Below are 19,733 nucleotides of genomic sequence, written 5' to 3' on the forward strand. Positions count from 1 at the left end.
AACGTAAAGTCTGTGCAGCCATAAGGACACCAGGGAAGTATAGAAGAAGTTCCACGTATCCATTGAGACATCTAGATCTGGAATAAATAACAGATTTAGCGAAAGCAGATTCCTACAGGATGAATTCAGTGTAAGCACACAAGAAAAATAATCATACAGGTTCTGTTCTAAGGAAAGGCAGAAAATACTTTTGTGCTGTGCAAGTGCCTGAAAGTAAAGAGTCCTTGCAAAACGTTCGCTGGCCTTAGTTTTGCGCGGACCTGACACAGGCAGATCTCTGGAGCTAAAAAGCTCCATGTCAGGGGAGAAATCACTGCCACAGAGGCTGCTGCCGAACACAGCCCTTGCTTGTGTACATGAGACACCACACTGGTTACAACAACAGCTTCGACCCAGAGTTTCAAGGCCAGACTAAAACCTGGAAACCTTCAAAGTACTTTTTCAGAATTCTATCATGTGGGTGATGGTTGGTTCAGAACAACCCACACTGTTCTGAACCAACTTAAAAATTCAGGGTACATAACGCTGCAGCCAGGAGTGCACCTGTGCAGTCACCGACACTACCTAGCTCAAAAAAAAAAAAAGCATTTAAGAGTTTAAATAAGGTTTGTTTGCAACACTGATGGACTGAGGAACGCAGATGACAGCCTCCTGCTGTTATCCACAGTCCTCTTGGATCTTGTTTCTGCAGACGTGAGACGAGCTCAGAAACCGAGCATTTCCAAGAGGCTGGAAGCTTTGCTAACTTATTTTTCCCCTGGGCTGTTACTAATGCTAAAAAAGCTTCTTTCCCCCTCACCCCTCCACAATTAATACTGAACCCCAAAAAAGAAAAGAGCCGAGGGGCTCCCAGGCCCGTTCAGCAGCTCATCCTGTGCCTCCAGCACGACTGGTTTATGTGGGCAGCCCACAGGGGTGGGTTTTACCCCTCCAGGGGGCTCCAGAAACCTGCAGCAGCCCAAGTACCCCACACCCTGTGCCCACCCCAGCACGCGCCATCCTGCACCCCCAGCCCATCCCTCCCGTGTTCACCCACCCCTCTAACCCCCCATACAAACCCCTCACACTGACCCCCACATCCCACACCCCAGTAACTGCCTCAGAACCACCCCCCCCAGTTATTACCCCTCCACATACCCCCAGATATCACCCCCCCCCACACACACACACATTTTCCCGCCCCGTGGTTATTACCCTTCCCCCCTCACACACACACACTCCCAGTTATTACCCCCCCACACACACACTCTCCCCACCTCAACATCATTACACCCCCAGTTATCACCCCCCACCCTACAGCTATCACCCACCCCCCCATGGCTATTATTCACACACACAGTTATTGCCCCCTCCATAGTTATTACCCACACCCACCCCTCACAGCCCCCCCAGTTATTACCCCCACACACTTCTCCCCTCCCCACAATTATTGCCCCCAAGGGTTATTACTCTTCCCTCCCTCACACCCCCCGCCCCCCCAGCCCAGTTATTACCTTCACGCACAGTTATTACCCCACACACACCCCCCCGGGGTTATCACTCACACACGCACAGTCATCACCAACACCGTTATTGTCCCTCTCACAGTTACTACCCCTCGCATCCCCCCAGTTATTACCCCCACATGCACAGCTATTACCCCCACACACACACACGCACTCCCCCCTCAGGGTTATTGCTTCGCCCCGTTATTACCCCCACACACCCTACGGTTCCAACTCACACCTCCCCAAGTCATTACCCCCGACCCCGCCGCTATCAACCCCCCACACCCACCCTCCTCTCATGGTCATTACTCCGCCCCTCACACACACCCCTTCCCCCGCCCCGTTATTACCACTGGCCCTCAGAGTTATTTAGCCCAAACCCTACGGTCACCCCCCACAGTCCTCACAGGTTCACGTCCCTCACGGTTATTCCTCCCCCCATACACCGCAAGCTCCCCAGACCCCCGCCCCTTCCGGCCACCGTTTCCCGCCGGACGGTTCTTGCTGGCGCTCCTGGGGGCGGCGGCCACCAATGGGAAGGCAGCGTGAGGCGGCCCCTCGGCCGTGGCGCAGCGGCGGCCGCCGCCGTGTCCGTCTTCACCCCCACCAACCAGGGGGAAAGCGCCGGGAGGCGCTTCGGGATCGCCTGTTACCGCAACAAGGCCATGGGATGGCGCAGCGGAGCGTGAGTGCCGGCCCGGGACCTGCCCGAGGGCGGGAGGGAGGCCGGCCGGCCGGCCCGTGTGGGGCGCAGGCCCGTGTGGGGCGCAGGCCCGTGTGGGGCGCAGGCCCGTGTGGGGCGCAGGCCCGTGTGGGGCGCAGGCCCGTGTGGGGCCCGGCTGGGGGGGGCTTGTGTGGACCTCCCTTGGACACTCTGAAGAGCAGAGGGGCCCTGCAGAGGGACCGGGACAAATTGCAGAGCTGGGCAATCACCAAGCACATGAAGTTCAACAAGAGCAAGTGCCGGATCCTGCACCTGAGCCAACCCCGGCTGTACAGACAGACTGGGGGACGAGGTGCTGGAGAGCAGCTCCATGGAGAGGGATCGGGGGTTCTGGTGGACGGCAAGTTGAACGTGAGCCGCCGGTGTCCCTGGAGCCAAGAGGGCCCCGTGTCCTGGTGCACCCAGCACAGCACGGCCAGGCGGGCAGGGGGGGATTGTCCCGCTCTACTCTGCGCTGGGGCGGCCTCACCTGGAGCATCCACTGTGTGCAAGGCTGGGGACACAGGAGAAAAGGAGACAAAGCTACTGCAGCGTGTCCAGAGGAGGCTGCGAAGCTGGTGAAGGTTTGGAGGGGAAGCCGAATGAGCAGCGGCTGAAGTCCCTGGGTTTGTTCAGCTGGAGCAGAGCAGACTGAGGGCAGAGCTCATGGGCTGCAGGTTCCTCAGCAGGAGCAGGAGGGGCAGGGCTGAGCTCTTCTCTGTGACAGTGACAGAGCCCGGGGAATGGCAGAAGATGTGCCAGGGAGGGTCAGTGGGACATGAGGAAAAGGTTCTTCACCCAGACGTGCTGGACACTGAACAGGCTCCCAGGGAGGTGTCACGGCCCCAAGCCTGGCAGTGTTCAAGGAGAGACTGGACAATGTCCTCAGGCAGACGAGGTGACCTGTGGGGTTTCCTGTGCAGGGACGGGAGTTGGACTCCATGATCCTGGTGGCACTGGGGGAGCTGGGAAGGCCCCTTTCAAGCCAAACTATTCTGTGATCCGTGTAGGTGCCTTCCAAGTCAGCACATTCTGTGATTCTATGACCCAGTTTTGTGGGGCAGCCCCGTGTGGGCACCCAGCTGTGGCAGGGGAGAGGCCCAGGTGGGGCCTGGCTGTGGAGCCGGGGAGCTTTTGTGGTACGCGGCTCTCCAGCCCAGGAAGGTGGTGGGATCTGTGTGAATCCGGGTACGCGGAGCGCCCTTGGGCACAGGGCAGTGCCCTGCGCTTTCCTGGGGAGTTACATCTCAGGAGTAGAAGTTTCCAGGCTCGTTGGCAGCACAGGTTGTTCCTCCTTGCTAAAAACTCATGTTCTTTTTTATATTGTTGACTTCACAAATTTTCTAACCGTGCCCTAATCTCTAGGGAGAAAGATTTTGATGAGGTCCTGCAGACACACAGAGTGTTTGTCAACATTTTCAAAGGCCAGGTGGCAAAGAAAGATGATCTTGTTAAAGCATTTGTGACGGATGACCAAACAGAAATCTGTAAGATGGTAGGTTTCAACCACTTCGCGGTTAGCAGCTTTATAAAAGCTTGGAGAAGACTTTCCCCTCCAGGGCTGGTGACTCCAGCACTGCCCTGGGCAGCCTGTTCCAATGCCCCACAGCCCTTTGGGGAAGAAATTGTTCCAAGATCCAACCTCAGCCTCCCCTGGGGCAACTTGAGGCCGTTTCCTCTGCTCCTGGCGCTTGTTCCTGGGGAGCAGAGCCCGACCCCCCTGGCGCCAAGCTCCTTTCAGGCAGTTCAGAGATCAGAAGGTCTCCCCTCAGCTCCTGTTCTCCAGCTGAACCCCCCAGGTCCCTCAGCTGCTCCCATCACACTTGTGCTCCAAGTCTTGAATATTTGATATGTATTTAGCTGAAAAGAGTTCTGAATACTCTGTAGAATATACAGCTTTTATACACTGATGTCTGTGGACACAGAAAAAAAAAGAATTACCAGTGCTGAAGAGTTTCTCACCTAAGGTATATTTTTAAGGATGCAGGGGATGCAAAGGGGACAGTTGCTCACTTGGGGAAGTCCAATGAAATGTTAAGAACAGATCTAATTTCTTAGTCCTTCTTGGTAGGATATGAACTGTGGGCTTGTTGTGAATTCAAGGAAATCTGCGCATCTTTTTTTGTAGTTTTTCTGTGGTGAGTTTTTTCTTTGAAATCTCTCCGTGCTGTCTGTCATAATGACATACATTATTAATACTGTTATTTTTTTTATCCACTTCACATCTGACCAAACCATTCAAGCAATTGTTAAATTTAACAGAGTTACTAGATTTTTCACTCTGTAGTCAAACCCATGACATTTATTAACTGGGTTTTTTTAGTTATTTACTGTCCAGATTTTAACAGAAGGAGAGCTGCAGGTATCGGACAAAGAACGGCACACGCAGCTGGAGTAGATGTTTAGAGACATCGCGACCATTGTCGCTGACAAATGCGTGAATCCCAAAACAAAGAGGCCGTACACAGTGATCGTCATAGAAAGAGCCGTGAAGGACATTCACTACTCCGTCAAACCAAACAAGAGCACGAAGCAGCAGGTCTGTTTTCTTGCAAAATCGGTTTCAGGTCAGAGGTGGTGGCTTCAAGTGTAATTTCTCTGTTTGCAGCCACAGAGGGATCAGCAAAGCCCTGGGGGCTGAATTCTGCAGAGTGATTCTTCATCCAGCCGGTGGTTGAATGCTGGATGCAAACAGCTGCTGAAACTCGTGCAGTTTGTTTTCTAACAATTCAGGGAAGGGAGAAAGAAAGAAAGAAACTAATTAAAGCAGCAACAGTGATACGCCTGGAACAGAAAGAAAAGTTTTGTCCTTTAGTTTGATTGAGGTAATAAATCAGGCCTTGCATCTGAGCCACATGTTGGTTTGCAGTATAAGTGCTATTTAAGATTTCAGACGGGTTTTTTAAGCGTTGGAGGGATCACGAATAACAAGAACTCTGCCTTTCCTTGTTAATCTACCAAAGCAGCGTTCGAGCAAACTCCCTGCAGCGCTGACAAAAGTGTCAGAAGCTGATGCGAAGGATTTGAGGTTTTGGTCTGTGTGATGGTTTTCAAGCAGGTGTGTAAATGCTCTTTGTTTTTAACACCTTTGTAGGCACTGGAAGTGATCAGACAGTTAAAGGAGACCATGCAAATCAAACGTGCTCACATGAGGCTGCGATTTATTCTTCCAGCAAGGGAGGGGAAGAAACTGAAAGAGAAGCTCAAGGTGCTGATTAAAGTGATTGAGAATGAAGATTTCCACCAACAGTTAGAAATTGTAAGCGATAAAGCCTGGCAACTGTGTGGGGGTGTTATTTTTCTCTGCTAAAGTGGCTGAAGCATTTCAAAGGGTTTCCCCAGCTGTGCTTGGCAGAGAGCTAAAGCCAGATGCCTTTCTCTGATGTCTGCATCACCCAAGACACTTCACTTTTGGTTTTCCACCAAGCTGAGTGGTGCAGTCGAGGCACTGGAGGGAAGGGGTGACATCCAGAGGGACCTGGACAGGCTGGGGGGGTCCATGTGAATCTTGTGAAATTCATCCAGGCCAAGTGCGAGGTCCTGCACCTGGGTCAGGGCAATACCCAGTACCAGCACAGACTGGGGGAGGGAGGGAGGGTCAGACGGATGGGCAGCAACCCTGTGGAGAAGGGCTGGTGGGTAACAAAAGGGCCATAAGCTGGCAGTGTGCTCTTGCAGCCCAGAAAGCCAAGTGTGTCCTGGGCCACATCACCAGCAGGTGGAGGGAGGGGATGCTTCCCCCTCTGCTCTGCTCTCCTGGGGCCCCCAGAGAACTGAGTCCAGCTCTGGGGTCCCCAGCACAAGACAGACATGGACCCCAGGGGGTCTGTCCCTCTGTCACCAGTGCTGCCTCAGGCCCTCCAGCATTTTAGAACGATGCTAAAACCCAGCCTGTGGCTGGCAATGCCAACCCAGGCGATGTGATGGTGAGTTTTGACCCACACATATATTAACCCTCCTAAAACCAACATGGAAATGGCAGATGTTTGTGCCTCCTTGTGTGGAAGCAGCTCTGGCTGCCTCGTCCCACATCCCACCCTTGCAGCTCCAGGACAGACCCCACACTGGTGGCCCTGCCTGCATCTCCCGTCCCAGAACAGCCAAAGGAGCTGCTGATTTAGCCTGGTTCCCTTTCTCCATGAGTGATAAAACCCGGTGCTGAGGCTCCGGTGTCAGTCCCAGCCTGTGCCTATCCTTCGTTGTGTGTCATTTCATGTGATTTTGATCACATCCTTGAAAACAAAAACAAACCTCCAACGCACTCAACGTCAGCCCTCCCAGGGCAGAGATATTTCCGCGTGGTGAACGCTCCCGTGCAAATTCTCCCGTGTCCTATTTTAGGTTTCTCACCGGCAGCGGCTGCAGACAACTGCGCTGGAGCTCCTGTCAAGCCTTTGGCAGTGGTTGTTGTGGAAGGAATAAGGGTCTCTCAGGGCAGAAGAGGAAATCTCTCCTTTCCTTCCCTGGGCTGTGTCACCCCCCCACCTGCCACCTAATGAAACCCCAATGGCATCAGCCCTTTCCCTCCCCTGCATTTCTTAATTTATTCCTTACATTATTAATTTTCCTATATTGGAGGGCACCGTGCAACCTTTCTTTTTCCAGTGTTTGGGAATGTGTGTGCTCCCCTGCGCACTGGTGGCGTCACCATCATTGGAGGGGTTGGACAGATGCAGAGATGAGGTTCTCAGGGACATGGGTTAGTGCTAGGGGTGAGTTATGGTTGGATTCCATGATCTTGAGGGTCTCTTCCAGCCAAAATAATTCAATGATTTTATGACCTCCATCATGGGGACGCCCCGACATGGGCTCTACTGCCCCATGGCCCCCATGGGGTGGGGACAGTGCCCTACTGTGCCCCATGCAGCTCCCCTGCCCAGTGCAGGCAGGCTGTCCCAGGCAGGGCTGTCCTGTGTGGCTCAGGGGTCACTTTGGCAGAGGGATGCTCCTGACCCTGCCGCTGCCTTCCTGGTTGGTTGTATTTTGGTGTTTTCTTACTCTAGAAACCCAGGCATTGCCTCTGGTGTCTTCCCACTCGCTCCTGTACCTTTTTGCCACTTGTCACATCCATTTCCACGGGCGCCTCTCCCGGGCCAGGCTAAGACAGCGGCAGTCAGTCCGATTGCACCCAGTGTTGTCTCCCGGGCAGGAGCTCGCTGGTGGGGTGACGTCTTCTCCTCGCCTCGCAGACATGGTGAGGAGTTGGGATGCGGTGTCTGAACACATTCAGGGAATGCTCATGATAAAGCAGTTGGCCTTTATCTTCTGCTCACAACTTAACAGTTTCAGGAGACCTGAAATTCCTGTGTTGCTGCGTGTCGTTGCTCTTCCCCTCCTTTCAAGGCAGCTAAAGCATCTCAGTGTTCCCTTGCATCTGGCAAACAGGCCACAGACCGGATTCTCCAAAAACTGAGATGGAAAAATGGAGTCCAGCTTTGTCAGAGAGAAGTCTTCAACACGTTTTGTGGCTTCTCTGTTGGCCAGAGTGCAAAGACCAGACCAAGAGCCTGAAACAACTGGCACCAGGGGAGGTTTTAGGTGGGATATAGGGGACAATTTCTTCCTGAAAAGGGCTGTCGGGCATTGGAACAGGCTGCCCATGGCAGTGGTGGAGTCACCATCCCTGTATGTCCCTTGGGACAGCCGTGTCATAGAATCACAGACTCATTTTGGTTGGGAAAGACCCTCAAGATCATTGAGTCCAACCGTTAACCCAGCCCTGGCACTAACCCACGTCCCTGAGAACCTCATCTCCGTCTGTCCAACCCTCCAGGGATGGTGACCCCACCACTGCCCTGGGCAGCCTGTTCCAATGCCTGACAGCCGTTTGGGGAAGAAATTGTTCCCCAGATCCAACCTCAACTTCCCCCGGCGCAACTTGAGGCCATTTCTGTTTGTCTTATCGCTTGTTACGCTTAGGGTGGTGAGAGCCTGGCCCAGGTTGGCCAGAGAGGTGGTGGATGCCCCGTCCCTGGAGACATCCCAGGCCAGGCTGGACGGGGCTCTGAGCAACCTGAGCTGGTGACGATGTCCCTACTCATGGCAGGGGGTGTGGTGGGTTGCAACTTGGGCAGCTTTTGCAACGGATTTGTGGTGTCTCTGCACCCCTGTGCAGTTGTATGGATGTGACTGTCCTTGGCTGCAGGATGCTGGAGGAGGAGCTGAGGGCAAAACTGCAGTCCGAAGAGGCCCGGCGAGACCGGTCGCGAGCCCAGCTGCTGAAGAACGAGGAGCTTCTCCTTGAATTTGAAAACAGAATCGACCGCCTCCTCTTCCATCTGCACGGCATCACCGTGCCTGGCCAGGTATTCACCCAGCGCTGGGTGGCGCAGTGACACAGCGCAGTGACACTTGGCGCAGCCACCGTCACCCCAGGTGGCTCATTTTGCCCACCAAGGTGGTTCTCTCCGTCTCCAGGATGACTCTCTCCTGTCCCGGGGGGTGGAGGAGAAGCTCCAGTACCTGGGCCAGAAGCTGCAGTACCTGGCACAGCGGGCGGCCCACCTGCCCCCTGAGTGCAAGATCCTGGATAAGAGCAACGAGATACGTGGGATGTCCATCCCTGCTGGGGTCTTCGGGGACCCGCAGCAGGCTCCTCCTGATGGCCCATCCCAAGTGTCCCCCAGGGGGACATCAAGGGCACCTCTTGGGTTGTAACACCCACCTCCCCTTCAGCAATTAACCCAGGGTGTCTTTCACAGATTTTTGTGAAGGCCAGGGATTTTCTGGAGAAAAAAATGTCGAGTGATCCTCAGAACGTGGTGGTTTCCTTTGAGGAGAGAGACAGCAGCAATGACGGTAGGAGAGCTTAGCGGGGACGTGTCCCATGGCGACTGTCCCTGCCCCTGCCTGTTGGGATTTGTGACCATCCTCGCCTGTCTCTCCCTGTCCCAGCAGAGCCCAGCCCATGAGTTCTCTCCAGTCCTTGGGGCTGTCTCCAAGGCTTTGAGCATGGGTGGTGCTTTTAGGTGGGGATGTGGGAGCATGAAGGCAGCTGGCGGGGTGGTGAGCATCGAACCACAGAAGGAACAAGAAAAGATGCTGTGGGGCAAGGAGGGAGAGCCTTGTCTTCAAAATCACCTGGTTGTGAAGAACAACCAGTGCTGGGGTCTGTCTGTGGCCTCTTCCCATTGGATGCTCTTGGAGGAGCCACTGAGTTTCTGAGCTTGCCACCTGTTTTGAATGAAGCTGGAGCTGCGTCCAGCACCGCGTGGCTCCAGACCTTTCTGGGAAGCCCCAGCAGCTGGGGATGGGCCACAGCAGCGGCACTGCCAGGCCCTGCAGGTCAGCCTGGGATGCTGGGCAGGAAGAGCCAGGGCTTGGCAGGAAAGCTCCCTGTGATGTCACCAGCCCTCCAAAACGTGCTGGCTCTCCCTGGTGACATGGGCACAGCAGAAGTGGCCCTGCAGACCCTCCCCAGCCCGTTTCTCTCTGTTCCCTCCTCCAGAATCCTCTAAATCTGATGACGAAGATGACGAGCACGTCCCCACCCGGGAAGACATCAAGAGGGAGGGGCAGCTGCTGATCCAAAGCAAGAAGACAGCCAGCGTGTCACGGAATGCACCCCGAGATTAGTTTAAGGGACAAGAGGGTCCAAAACAACTTTTATTAAACCGGTGAGAAACAGGGTTTTAGCCCTCCAAAAGTGACTTAAATATAGGTTCGGGTATCAGTTGAGGAAAATTATGAAGGGGCAGCAACTAGTACAACAGGAGGTCCACAGTGTGCATGCACGTGGCTTCACCCAAAACAATGCCGGAACCGCCCCTGAGGCCCAGAGGAGTACACGCTTGCCTGAACACGGTGCGGGATTATTCTTAAAGGGATATAGGTACTCGTAGTGAGTACGGAAAGTGTACGCTCGCGATTCCGTGAGGGTAAATTTATAATACACTCGCAATCCTGCGAGGGTTAATTTACTTACACGTGCAAATGTGCACGGAATACTACACGTGCTTATATGGAAGCACGGGAGGAAAATACACTCGCGATTATGCGAGGAAATAATTTTATACGTGTGCAAATGTGCACAGAAGGTTACTCGTGCATATGTGCACGGCAAGTATAAATACACTCGCGATTATGCAAGCAAATAATTTTATACGTGCTTATATTAAGCACGGGAAGTTACAGGTGCAAATGTGCACGGAAAGTATAAATATACTCGCAATCCTGCGAGCTGTTTTACTCACACCCGTGGCGGCAAGGCAAGCGGAGTCTCCATCCCGGGGAGGAGGGCTCTCGGCGGCAGCATCTCGCTCGTGCTCCGAGAGACCCGCGACAATGGGCGGAGTCTCGACGAGAGTCCCGTTTTTTATAGGCTGATCAGACCTGACTCTAGGCATTCTAGAAGCTTCTCTGCACCCCCGCACCGGTTGTGGGGTGCCCCTGAAGCCTCCAAACATCCCCCACACTGGCCGCGGGCACCCAGCGGCTCACTGGCGCCTCGGCACTCCCGTCTCCTAATGGCCCTGGGCCCTTCTCTCTGTCAGCCTCTTCCCGAATGTTCTGCAGGGTACGCTAAATTAGGCTTTTACACATATCTGTGGAACAGGTTTTTTTCTACAAAGACTACATACAGGTTGCATTGTTTAATGGCAGCATGTACTAATATTATATGCTCAGGTTTCACAGCCACTGATAACATATCCATTTAGACCAGTTTGATTAACAAATATATCGTTAAGTCTATTACAGTCTCTAACCCCAGGAAAAATACACCCACGTGTTTAGTGAGAAATTATATTATGGATATACGCTTGCCTGAATCTGGCAAGGAATTATTCAAGAAAATCCACGGGTTTATAATGAGGAAAACACCCGCCCAAGCGGCGAGGAATTATTTAATACACTCGCTGATCTGGTGAGGAAATAGCTCAGTTCTACCTAGTAAGTTATCGCTCACCCCAGCGAGGCGACGAGGCTGACCCAATCCCGGGAGGCTACTTTAGGTGGCGATCCTGCCTAAGGGGAGGCTTCAGGCAGACAGACCCGCAGCTCCGAGAAGACCACAAACGGCCATTCAACGGGACCCCGTTTATATCCGTGTCAGATCTGACTGTGGGCGGTCTAGAAGCTTCACGTCTTCTCTGCACGCCCCTACTGTGGCAGGGCAGCCGCGCTCCCCGCTGCAGACACGTTGGGTGAGAGAGGCAGGAAGAAGCGGGGAAGGGTAGAAGGAAGCCCATCGGCGCTTGCAGCCCTGTGTCCCCATGTGGGGACATGGCAGGGGCGGCCTGGGGAAACTCCTCCCGCTCAGGAGACAGTGGGGTGGGGGCAGCTCCCAGAAACCCCTGCCCACTGCAGAGCCCCTGGCAGGGCCTGGGGGGCAGGTGTGTGCAGCCCCTCTGTGACACGGTCCGAGGTCACAGTGGGACAGCCAGACGTCACAGTGGTGACAGTCCCCCTTTCCCTGTCGTGACCAGCATCTGCCCCACTCACCCCGGTGAGGCCGAGTCGACTCCAAGTGCTGAGAGCTGCTCTCGCCACCGCTCTGCTCTGGAGTAGCTGCTCTGCAGTGAGGAGGAGAAGGCGGAGAGAGGGAGCACGACAGCACCAAGGAGTGTGAAAGGTGGAGAAGGAGAAGGAGGAGGAGGAGGAGAAGGAGGAGGAGGAGGAGAAGGAGAAGGAGAAGGAGGAGGAGGAGGAGAAGAGAAAAAGAAGGAGGAGGAGGAGGAGAAGAGAAAAAGAAGGAGGAGGAGGAGGAGAAGAAGGAGAAGAAGGAGGAGGAGAAGGAGGAGGACAAGGAGAAGCAGTAAAGCCATTGTCCAGCCACTTGCTGCAGTTGTTGACTTGAAGCAGCAGTGGAACTAAGATGGCAAGACAGCTCTTCTTGCAGCCTCACCTGAGCCCAACTATTGAGAAGCTCGAGCGTTATGGTAAGGCCTTCAGGCCCAATTTCACATGTGTGTCTGGGTCAAGGACATCTCTGAAATCAGGATGGAAACCCGAGGACTGTGGGGGGTGGTTGCTCAGGAGTGGTGACTGCAAGGAGGGACCTGCTTGACCATCCCAAAGGGCTGAGGGGCTGATGTGGCAGCCAGGGCTCCTGGTTCCCTTCCTGACGTGGCCCCTGCCTTCCTGGGGCAGCCCAGGCAGAAACCCCTGACCCCAAAGGGCTGCCCTTGCCTGGCGCTGGGCATTGCCCACGCTGAGCTCATGTCTGAATGGAAGAGCTGAAGGTGCTCGTGGGCCACGTGGGCTCTGTGTGTTCAGAGATGTGACCCGGCAAAACTGGCCCCTGCTGGGGAGACACCAGGGCCTGCCCTGAGCCTCCGAGAGCCGCGTGGAGCACAGCCCCGTGCCCCCGCGGGCATGGCAAAGCACTGCCGGCTTCCCGTGGGAGTGGGTCACACCCTGGAGAGCTGCACCTGCAAGGAAAGGAGCCCCTTGGAGGCAGCATGAGGTGTCCTTTGGTTCTTGCTGGGCTGGAGAGAGACCACCTGAAATGCCTGAGTGAAAGATGCATCGCTCCTTGGACAGGAGTGGGCCGAATGGTCTTGAGCTTGCTGCCTCAGAGCATGACAGGTCTTTCCCTTGTTTTTCCAGAGTTCGCTAAGATTTGGGCCAGCACATCGTATCACCTCAGCCTGCAGCTGGCTCTCCACCAGGTGGGCCTTACCTCCTTCTCCCCTCACACCCTGATGAACGCTGATCAAGTCCTGACAGCCCTTTGCCATGGGGTGCAGCTGTTCTTCCCCTGCGTTGAAAGCAGGAGCAACGCCCCAGCACGACACTGCAATGCACACAGTGACATGGACACCTTCTCTGTCCATTCAGATGTACAAGAAGGTCCCCCCGTCAGAGTTGCATGTGAAAACCTGGAAGCCTGGGACACATCTGGATTTATTCCAAGCGTGGGAACCCCCTGCCTTCTATCTGATTGAGCCAGAGGGTGTTTGTCAGCTTTCCCTCACCTATTTGGTTCTTCGTAGCTGAAGGGGGGTGAGAGGGAAAAGCGCAGCCCCTGTTTGTGTTCTCCCAAGGAGCCCATCTTGCTCCTTTGTGCCTCAGGCCAGGGCAGGGCACTAAACGCCATCAGCCTCCTCTGACAAGTCACCCGTCTGCCCCTCCAAGACTTCTTCCCATCCGCCATCTCCTCTGTTCCAGGCTGTCCGCATTCCCGGAATCGGGACTTTTGCGGTTGTCAGAAAGCGAGTAGCCCTCAGCGAGCAGGATCTGGTGATCGTGGAGAGACCCGTGTTTCGACCTGAAAAGGCTGTTGTGCAGGACCATGAGCTCCGCTATGGTTGCAAAGACTTCCCTGGTAAGCAGCGTGAAAGCGGCGCTGGCCCTTGAGCAGGGTGGGGAGGGGTGCTCTGCTCTCCAGAGGTGACTGAGGGGAGTACCAACCACCCACCGCGGTCCTGCCAAGAGCTTCACTCGACAAAACCAGCCGGCTGTGAAAGGACCCTGCCTAGCTGTTTGTTTTAAAGAATCACCAGAGGACAATACAGCTAAGAGCGCACTCTCTTTGTCCTGCTTCAACAACAGGTTCCCTCACAGCTTCCTTGGTGTGGTGTCTTCTGGTTCCGTGATGCTTCAACTCTTGCTCCCCCTTTCCGCTGCACTAGACCTCCTCCAGGCAAATGCCTAAGACTCTTTGTTTCCCTTTCTGTATCAGAGAAGCCACAGCTGTCTGTTCTGTACCTCACTGTCCACTTTAAGAGGAAGGGACAAGCCGAGCGTCTCCTCAGAGGCGCTGGCCCAGCCAGACAGCCCAGTACCAAAGTGTTGCCCGAGGGCCTGGAGGCTGCAGACCTTTGATTGTAGCCTGCCCAGCAGGTCTGCAAGCTCATGTGTTCCTCTTCTCTTGTCTTTCAGGCCATCAAGATTTCGAACAACTGCCGTATGCTGAGATAGCCTCAGAGAACGCTGTCTCTGAGGGCACCGTGCAGCTCTACATGGAAAGGACCACGCACCTTTTCCATGCCTGCGTAGAGAACGGGCAGAACGTTGCCATCATCTGGAGGGACGTGGGCATGCTGATTGTCCAGGGAAAAGACATGAAAATGAGATTTTACTTACACTTTTTGGAAAGGCTGAATGGCACTGGCAAGATGCTGCAAGCTCTTCTCGAGGTAGGATTTTCACTTTCCCAGCCCCACTCCTGCTGCTTCTGAAATGCTTTCTGGGGGCTGCTTTCCCCTGGCCGACCATGCCTTGTTCAGTCACCTGGGCTCCTGGAGCTCTAGAGCACAGCAGGCTCTCTGCAGAGCACCTCCCTGGCGTGCAATGGCCTGGCTTTGCAAGAGCCACCCCCAGAGGAGCTGCACTTTGCGAGAAAAGGCCGGCGTTGATGGCGGGGAGCGCTGCGTGCCCCACTCTGGGGGCTGGGAGCAGAGGCACAGGCAGAGCAAGGCTTGCTGAGCCCAGAGCCCTTGGGCGGCTCTGGCTCTTTGCTGGCGCTGGGCTGAGGCGGAGCGAGCAGCCGGCCCTTCCCAGTGTCCGCTCCTCCCGTCATCCGTCTCTGTTCTCGTTGCAGATGCCGGAGATGAGGGACTCAGTCATCTCACGCCATGACACCGCTGCTTCCCAGACCTCTTCTGGACGTGTTATCGTCCTGCCATGGTATGTTTGACTTAACTTGGAGGAACGTGGGACAGTGGCACAGCTTATGCATCTGTCCTACTGTGGAGCTAGAGACGCATTTAGGCAACATTTCCCACTACGTTTCTCCTGCTCCTTTTCTTTCCTCTGTGGGAGAGACTGCTCTTAGGTCCGGAAACGTTAATCTGCAAGGCTCTACAAGGAACTTGGAGGGCAAGATCAGAATTCGAAAGGGTGTTAGAAAATCAGAGCACTAGATAACATTCTGCTCTCCATGTGCACTATGAGCAGAATCATTTCCCCAGAAGCAGCAAGGGGGTTTTGTGGGAGGACGGCCATTCTCACGGGAAGGATGGAAAAACACGGGCACAGGCTGACGGGGCCTCTCCAGGCACTGGAGCTTCTACTGCGTCCCTCCGGGTTGGGCTGCCTTGGTAAACAACGTGGTGTCCTTTCTTCAGCCTGCTGCCTTCTTCCTCTTCCAGGTACCAACTTGAGACCGTGCCGAAAATGCCAGCGCTGATAGACCTGAAAGGATGTGTGAAGGGAAAAGGTGATGGCCTGTGGTGTGAACCTGCCCCAGCAGCAAATCTGTGTGCACGGGACCAATGCAGAAACCCCAGAGCCGGATTCCCTTGAGATAAATGATTCCCCTCCCTAGAATGGCTCCTGGACAGCACGAGTATCTCCCATGGAACCCCCCGTTTCAGCACACCGATGAGAGAAAGCCATGCAAACAGTCTTCCCCAGGGAATAACGGTGCACTGTAGGCATGGGGCGTTGGATGTTAAAACAGTGTCAGAAAAGGCCTAAGACCTCCCAGGAAACATGGCTTTCCCCCAAAGGGATGAAAAGGACCACCTTCCCCAGTGTTACCACAGCCCTGAGCAGACCCGCACGTCACTCTCCTTGGAACTGGCACACAAGTGGCACCCGGTTCCCAGAACAACACCGAGATGCTGTTCTGAAGAACCGTCTCCTTTCCCGTTTCTAGAGGATGCTGCCGAGAAGCGCCTCCTCCGTCGAGCAAGGCTTCCTCCAAATCGGTTACCTGCCCTGACTGTGAAGCCGGAGCAGGGTCAGAAAGCTGAGGGGAGTGAGCCTCGCGCCAGGTGAGACACTTGCATAAATGGGTGAGCGTGACCCCCTGCTCCGGCCTCTGTGGGAGCGAGACGTTTCTCCTGGAAACACCCCAAGTGCGCTTTGCCCACGTCCCACTAACTCATGGTTTCTTGCTCATGGCAGTGTCTTGTAGCTTCTTGGCAGACTCTGCTGGCACCACTATTTCTTTCTTCCCTTCCGATGTGCAGATCTCTTGAGTAGCCAAGTGCAAAGGCTCATTCCAGGAGCAGAAGGTCATTTTGGCTTTCCCTTCAGGTTGAAATGAGCCTGGCCTTTCTGTTTGCTGAGAACAGAGTTCTGCAGTTAGTTACTGCAGAGGATTGCCCTGAGCAACCAGGAGCCTCTTCTACGCTGACGCCTGTCTTACGGAGAGCCCAGTGGCAGGATGGCCCTTCTCGTGGGGTCGTGTCCTCCCCCCTTTGACACTGTGTCCCCAGCGCCCAACCTGCCCATACAGGGCATAGCGCTATCTCCGGGCACAGGACCCTGTTCCTCTGGTTGCTCCAGCAAGAGAGGGCCGAGACCTGGGCATCCTGGGTTGCAGGGGGGGCTGTTGGGCCCATCCGAGGCTGACAGCTTGGGGTCTTCTCTGTGTCTGGGGACTTGATCACAAGGATGCGAGCAGAGCACGTTCTGCTGCAGAAGCAGGTGCGCCACCTGGAAGCACAGGATGCAGAACCAGCTCCTCCTGCGCTCCTGCCAACACGCCCTGTTGTGTCTTTGCAGGCAGCTACCGGTCATCCAGAGGAGCTGCTTGAAGGAAAAGGAGGAGAAAGGAAAGCTACCGCCTCTGCTTGCACCCAGAGAAGTGGACTTCATAGCCAGAGCCATTGAGAGGAGAGAAAAGGTACCCGACACCGGATGCTGCAGGAGCACATCCTACTGGACTGTAGAGCAGCGTTGCTCCACACGTGCCAGTGCTCACAAGATTCTTCACTGGGTGTTCACGGGACCACTGACCAGTTGCTTTGGTGTTTGCTTGAAGGGAGGCGGGTCACTGTCAGTTGAGAATATACTTGTCACTTCCAGTAGCCTGGAAACACCCCCAGAGCCCTCACTTGAGGCCGTTTCTGTCGGCCAGGTGACTGCAGGGCTTGTCTGGGCTCGCCAGCTGCCGGCTGGTTTGTAGCCCGGTGGTGGCTTATCTCCCTGGTCATTCCAGACGGGCTCCTCGGTGGAGCCTGCAGGAACCTGGGAGCAAACCAGTGTGGACAGCAAGGCAGAAGAGAAGGGAGGGAGGGAGGAAAACAGCTCAGCCGTGGCAGGACAGACTAATGCTGCCTGCTATTGCATTTCATTCGGCCTCCAGAATAAACGGGAGAAGAAGAAAGAGGAGCAGCTTCCAAAGCATATCCGGAAATTCCTGGAAGGAGAGGAAAAGAAGGAAAAAGAGGCGGCGGTACGGGAAAAAAGTAAACGGCAGTCAGCCAGAGCAATGAAAGCAAAGTCCAAGGCAGAAAAGGAGACACCCGGTGTGAAAGGAAAGGGAGAAAATCCAAAGGAGATGCAGAGGAGCCAGGTACTTGGGATTCCTGCAGAAAAAGAGCACTTTCTCCCGCGGGGCGGCTGAGACTGCAAAGTACCCTGGCACCCAAGCCGTCATAGCAGCCTTGCTGCAGCAGAACCGGGCGGGTGATGCTGCCCTTCCTGAGCAAGAAGGGGGACGCAAAGTTGCAGTGAAACCCTGGTGACACTCAGAGGTCACCCCAGGGCCTGCTGAGCTCCTTCTTCCAGCTCTCCCCGTCCCGTGTGGTCCAGCCAGAAGTGTTCTGGGGTCTGCGTGCTGGGAAGCAGCACCCTCCGGGTGCAGGGCTGTTGTATGAGAGTCTCCTCCTGTGCAGGAATCCAGCTCCCCCGAGTGCTCCTCAGACAGCTCCTCGAGCAGCGTGGAGTCAGACGAGTCCAGCTGTGACCTGCTGGAGATTAGGACGATTATGGAGGACTGGGAAGAGGCCGGAGAAGAGCCCCCCACAGTCCCTGAGGACAACAGCGTCCCCCCGAAGCGGTACGAGTGTGCCCGCTCCAGCCGAGCCCTGGGGCGGTGGGGCGTGAGCTGGTGGTGGTGGGTACAGGGAGCCAACCCCTGAGCCACGGGGCTGCACAGGGCGCCCGGGGATTTCTGCAGCCGTGGGAACGGGCTGGGTTAGACCCCACGGCAGGGGCCAGAGCAGGGGCTTGAAACCCCTCCTGCCTCCGGGGGGTTGTGGGGCAGAATGGGGCCACATAGCTGTGGGGCTGAGTGTGGGAAGAGGCAGGACGGTCCCAGCTGCAGAGTCAGGGAGACTTTGTCCTTGCTGTTGCAGGAGCCTTTCCCCACGGACAGACCGGGCCCTGCGGGAGGTGGTGACCTGCATCCTGGGGCAGGTGGCCCGCAAGAGAAGAGGGGAGAGGGATGAGCAGCTGGATCTGCAGGACAAGCTCCAGTGGTAAATCTCTCCGGACACGGGCAGTGCTTCCTCTCCCGCAGTCCCTTCCTCCTGCTCCCCGCAGCCCCGCGGGAGAGAGCCGCTTCTCCTGGCACCGGCCTCTCGGCAGAGCCGCTCCTGCGGCCGCGGCTGGCGCCCAGCTGGGAGCCCGGCTGGAGCGCTCTCCTGTGCTCACACCACCTCTTCCCGCTGTGTGTCTGCAGCGAGCTGGCAGTGCTGCGGTGGGAACGGTCGGGGAAAGAGGCAGGCAGCAGCCAACACCTGCGGGAAGCTGCACCCCAAGCTGCACCCCCTGCCAAGGCGGGGGAGAGGAGGGCAGGACCGGTACGTCCCCAAGGCTTGATGTGGTGGCGTTTGTAATGGCGACGGCGCAACGGTGTGGCCAGGCTGGTCTGGGACAGCAAGCAGCCGGGTTGCTTTCAGCCCCGCGCTCCCTTGGCTCAGGGGTTGTTGCAGAAAGGCTCTGCAGTCAGGACCGTGAGCAAAGCAGGGCTGATGGAGAGGCTGAAAAGAAGGGGCAGGAGGGAGGGCGGGCGCTGAAATCCCCCCAGCCCTTGCCAGGGACACTAACACTGCCTGCTGCTGCATTGCCGTGGTCCTGCAGGCGCAGCCCCGCGTGTGCACGGAGGAGGAAACACGCAAACTCTGGGAGTCCTTGTGCAGCAAGATAGAGCAGAAGCGCAGCAGTGGCACCGCCAAAGGCCTGGAAAAAAGAGCCAGAGCAATGGGAGGCCCAGGTACCGCAGGCAGTGAAAAACAATTGGGGAAAGAGCATTCCCAGTTGAGTGTTTGCCTTTTGGAGTGCTCGCCTCTGAAAAAGGGGGTGTGGGCCAGCTTCAGGCCAGAGCTGGGCAAAGAGGGTGTTTTCCTGACAGCCCTGGGGGCACGGAGAGCAGCAGGGTGGGACTGCATCCCAGGGACCTGGACCTGCTCTCTCCAGACAGAAGCAGGTCCCACCACATGTGTCCTGACCAGACTTGTTGCTCTGCACCTCTCTGTGCATACAAGACTACAGAGCTTTGTATTCAACTCCTCAGTTCTGGAGAACAGATCTACTCCACGTCGGCCAGTGCCAGGAGACCGTCTCAGGCACTGAGGCTCGCGGGAGAGACATCCAGCAAGAGCCTCCTCCGGCGTGACGAGCGCCAGTGCCGGCCAGCCAGGCTGCTGACACCAGCTCTCCCTTCTGTTCAGTAAAGCCCCACCTGCAAACCGCTGGGTCTGACAGCTGCTGCTCCAAAGCCAGAAAAAAAGCCATCAAAAAGTAGCAGTTGCTCCACAAGAGCTTTGGACGCCCCAGACCACCCCTTGTTCTTTGGGTGCCCCCGCTACCCCATGTGTTTTGGATGGCCCAGACCATCCATTTGACTGTGTATTCCCCTGCCACCCCTTGTACTCTTTCTCCAGCGGGTTTAATAAAGCAGATCTTTTTTGGTTCCTCCCAAA

The 19,733-nt window shown here is 55.7% G+C and overlaps 2 protein-coding genes across 6 annotated transcripts; both read left to right on the forward strand.

Moving 5' to 3' along the window:
- The first annotated feature begins 4,941 nt into the window (after positions 1-4,941).
- Positions 4,942-15,378, forward strand: LOC139829426 (coiled-coil domain-containing protein 81-like). Of its 4 annotated transcripts, none has more exons than XM_071816921.1 (5): positions 5,267-5,449; positions 8,336-8,495; positions 8,892-8,988; positions 9,638-9,806; positions 14,014-14,227. In XM_071816921.1, exons 2-4 carry the CDS (start codon positions 8,337-8,339, stop codon positions 9,763-9,765), a joined length of 384 nt encoding a protein of 127 aa, XP_071673022.1. In that variant the 5' UTR covers positions 5,267-5,449; position 8,336; the 3' UTR covers positions 9,766-9,806; positions 14,014-14,227. The 4 variants fall into 4 exon arrangements, with proteins under 4 accessions (XP_071673021.1, XP_071673022.1, XP_071673023.1 ...); XM_071816922.1 differs by lacking the exon at positions 14,014-14,227 and adding an exon at positions 12,739-12,839; XM_071816919.1 differs by lacking the exons at positions 5,267-5,449; positions 8,336-8,495; positions 8,892-8,988; positions 9,638-9,806 and adding exons at positions 13,063-13,456; positions 14,675-14,760; positions 15,225-15,378 and having other exon boundaries at positions 14,014-14,270.
- Positions 15,379-15,567: 189 nt separating this feature from the next.
- Positions 15,568-19,733, forward strand: LOC139829425 (uncharacterized). 2 transcript variants are annotated; one of them, XR_011741898.1, is made up of 6 exons: positions 15,568-15,851; positions 16,588-16,708; positions 17,171-17,380; positions 17,703-17,866; positions 18,165-19,024; positions 19,325-19,733. XR_011741898.1 is itself a non-coding variant. In XM_071816918.1 (5 exons), exons 1-5 carry the CDS (start codon positions 15,568-15,570, stop codon positions 18,289-18,291), a joined length of 906 nt encoding a protein of 301 aa, XP_071673019.1. In that variant the 3' UTR covers positions 18,292-19,733. The 2 variants fall into 2 exon arrangements, 1 of the variants encoding a protein (XP_071673019.1); XM_071816918.1 differs by having other exon boundaries at positions 18,165-19,733.

The sequence above is a fragment of the Patagioenas fasciata genome, chromosome 19 (assembly GCF_037038585.1).
Source record: "Patagioenas fasciata isolate bPatFas1 chromosome 19, bPatFas1.hap1, whole genome shotgun sequence".
Classification (NCBI taxonomy): domain Eukaryota; kingdom Metazoa; phylum Chordata; class Aves; order Columbiformes; family Columbidae; genus Patagioenas; species Patagioenas fasciata.

Coding starts and splice junctions, on each gene's coding strand:
- LOC139829426 (XM_071816919.1), top strand. CDS start 14,094: ATGGAAAGGACCACGCACCTTTTCCATGCCTGCGTAGAGAACGGGCAG. Junction 14,271..14,674: donor TGCTGCAAGCTCTTCTCGAG/GTAGGATTTTCA, acceptor TTCTCGTTGCAG/ATGCCGGAGATGAGGGACTC. Junction 14,761..15,224: donor CGTGTTATCGTCCTGCCATG/GTATGTTTGACT, acceptor TTCCTCTTCCAG/GTACCAACTTGAGACCGTGC.
- LOC139829425 (XM_071816918.1), top strand. CDS start 15,568: ATGGCTTTCCCCCAAAGGGATGAAAAGGACCACCTTCCCCAGTGTTAC. Junction 16,709..17,170: donor CCATTGAGAGGAGAGAAAAG/GTACCCGACACC, acceptor TTCGGCCTCCAG/AATAAACGGGAGAAGAAGAA. Junction 17,867..18,164: donor AACAGCGTCCCCCCGAAGCG/GTACGAGTGTGC, acceptor TTGCTGTTGCAG/GAGCCTTTCCCCACGGACAG.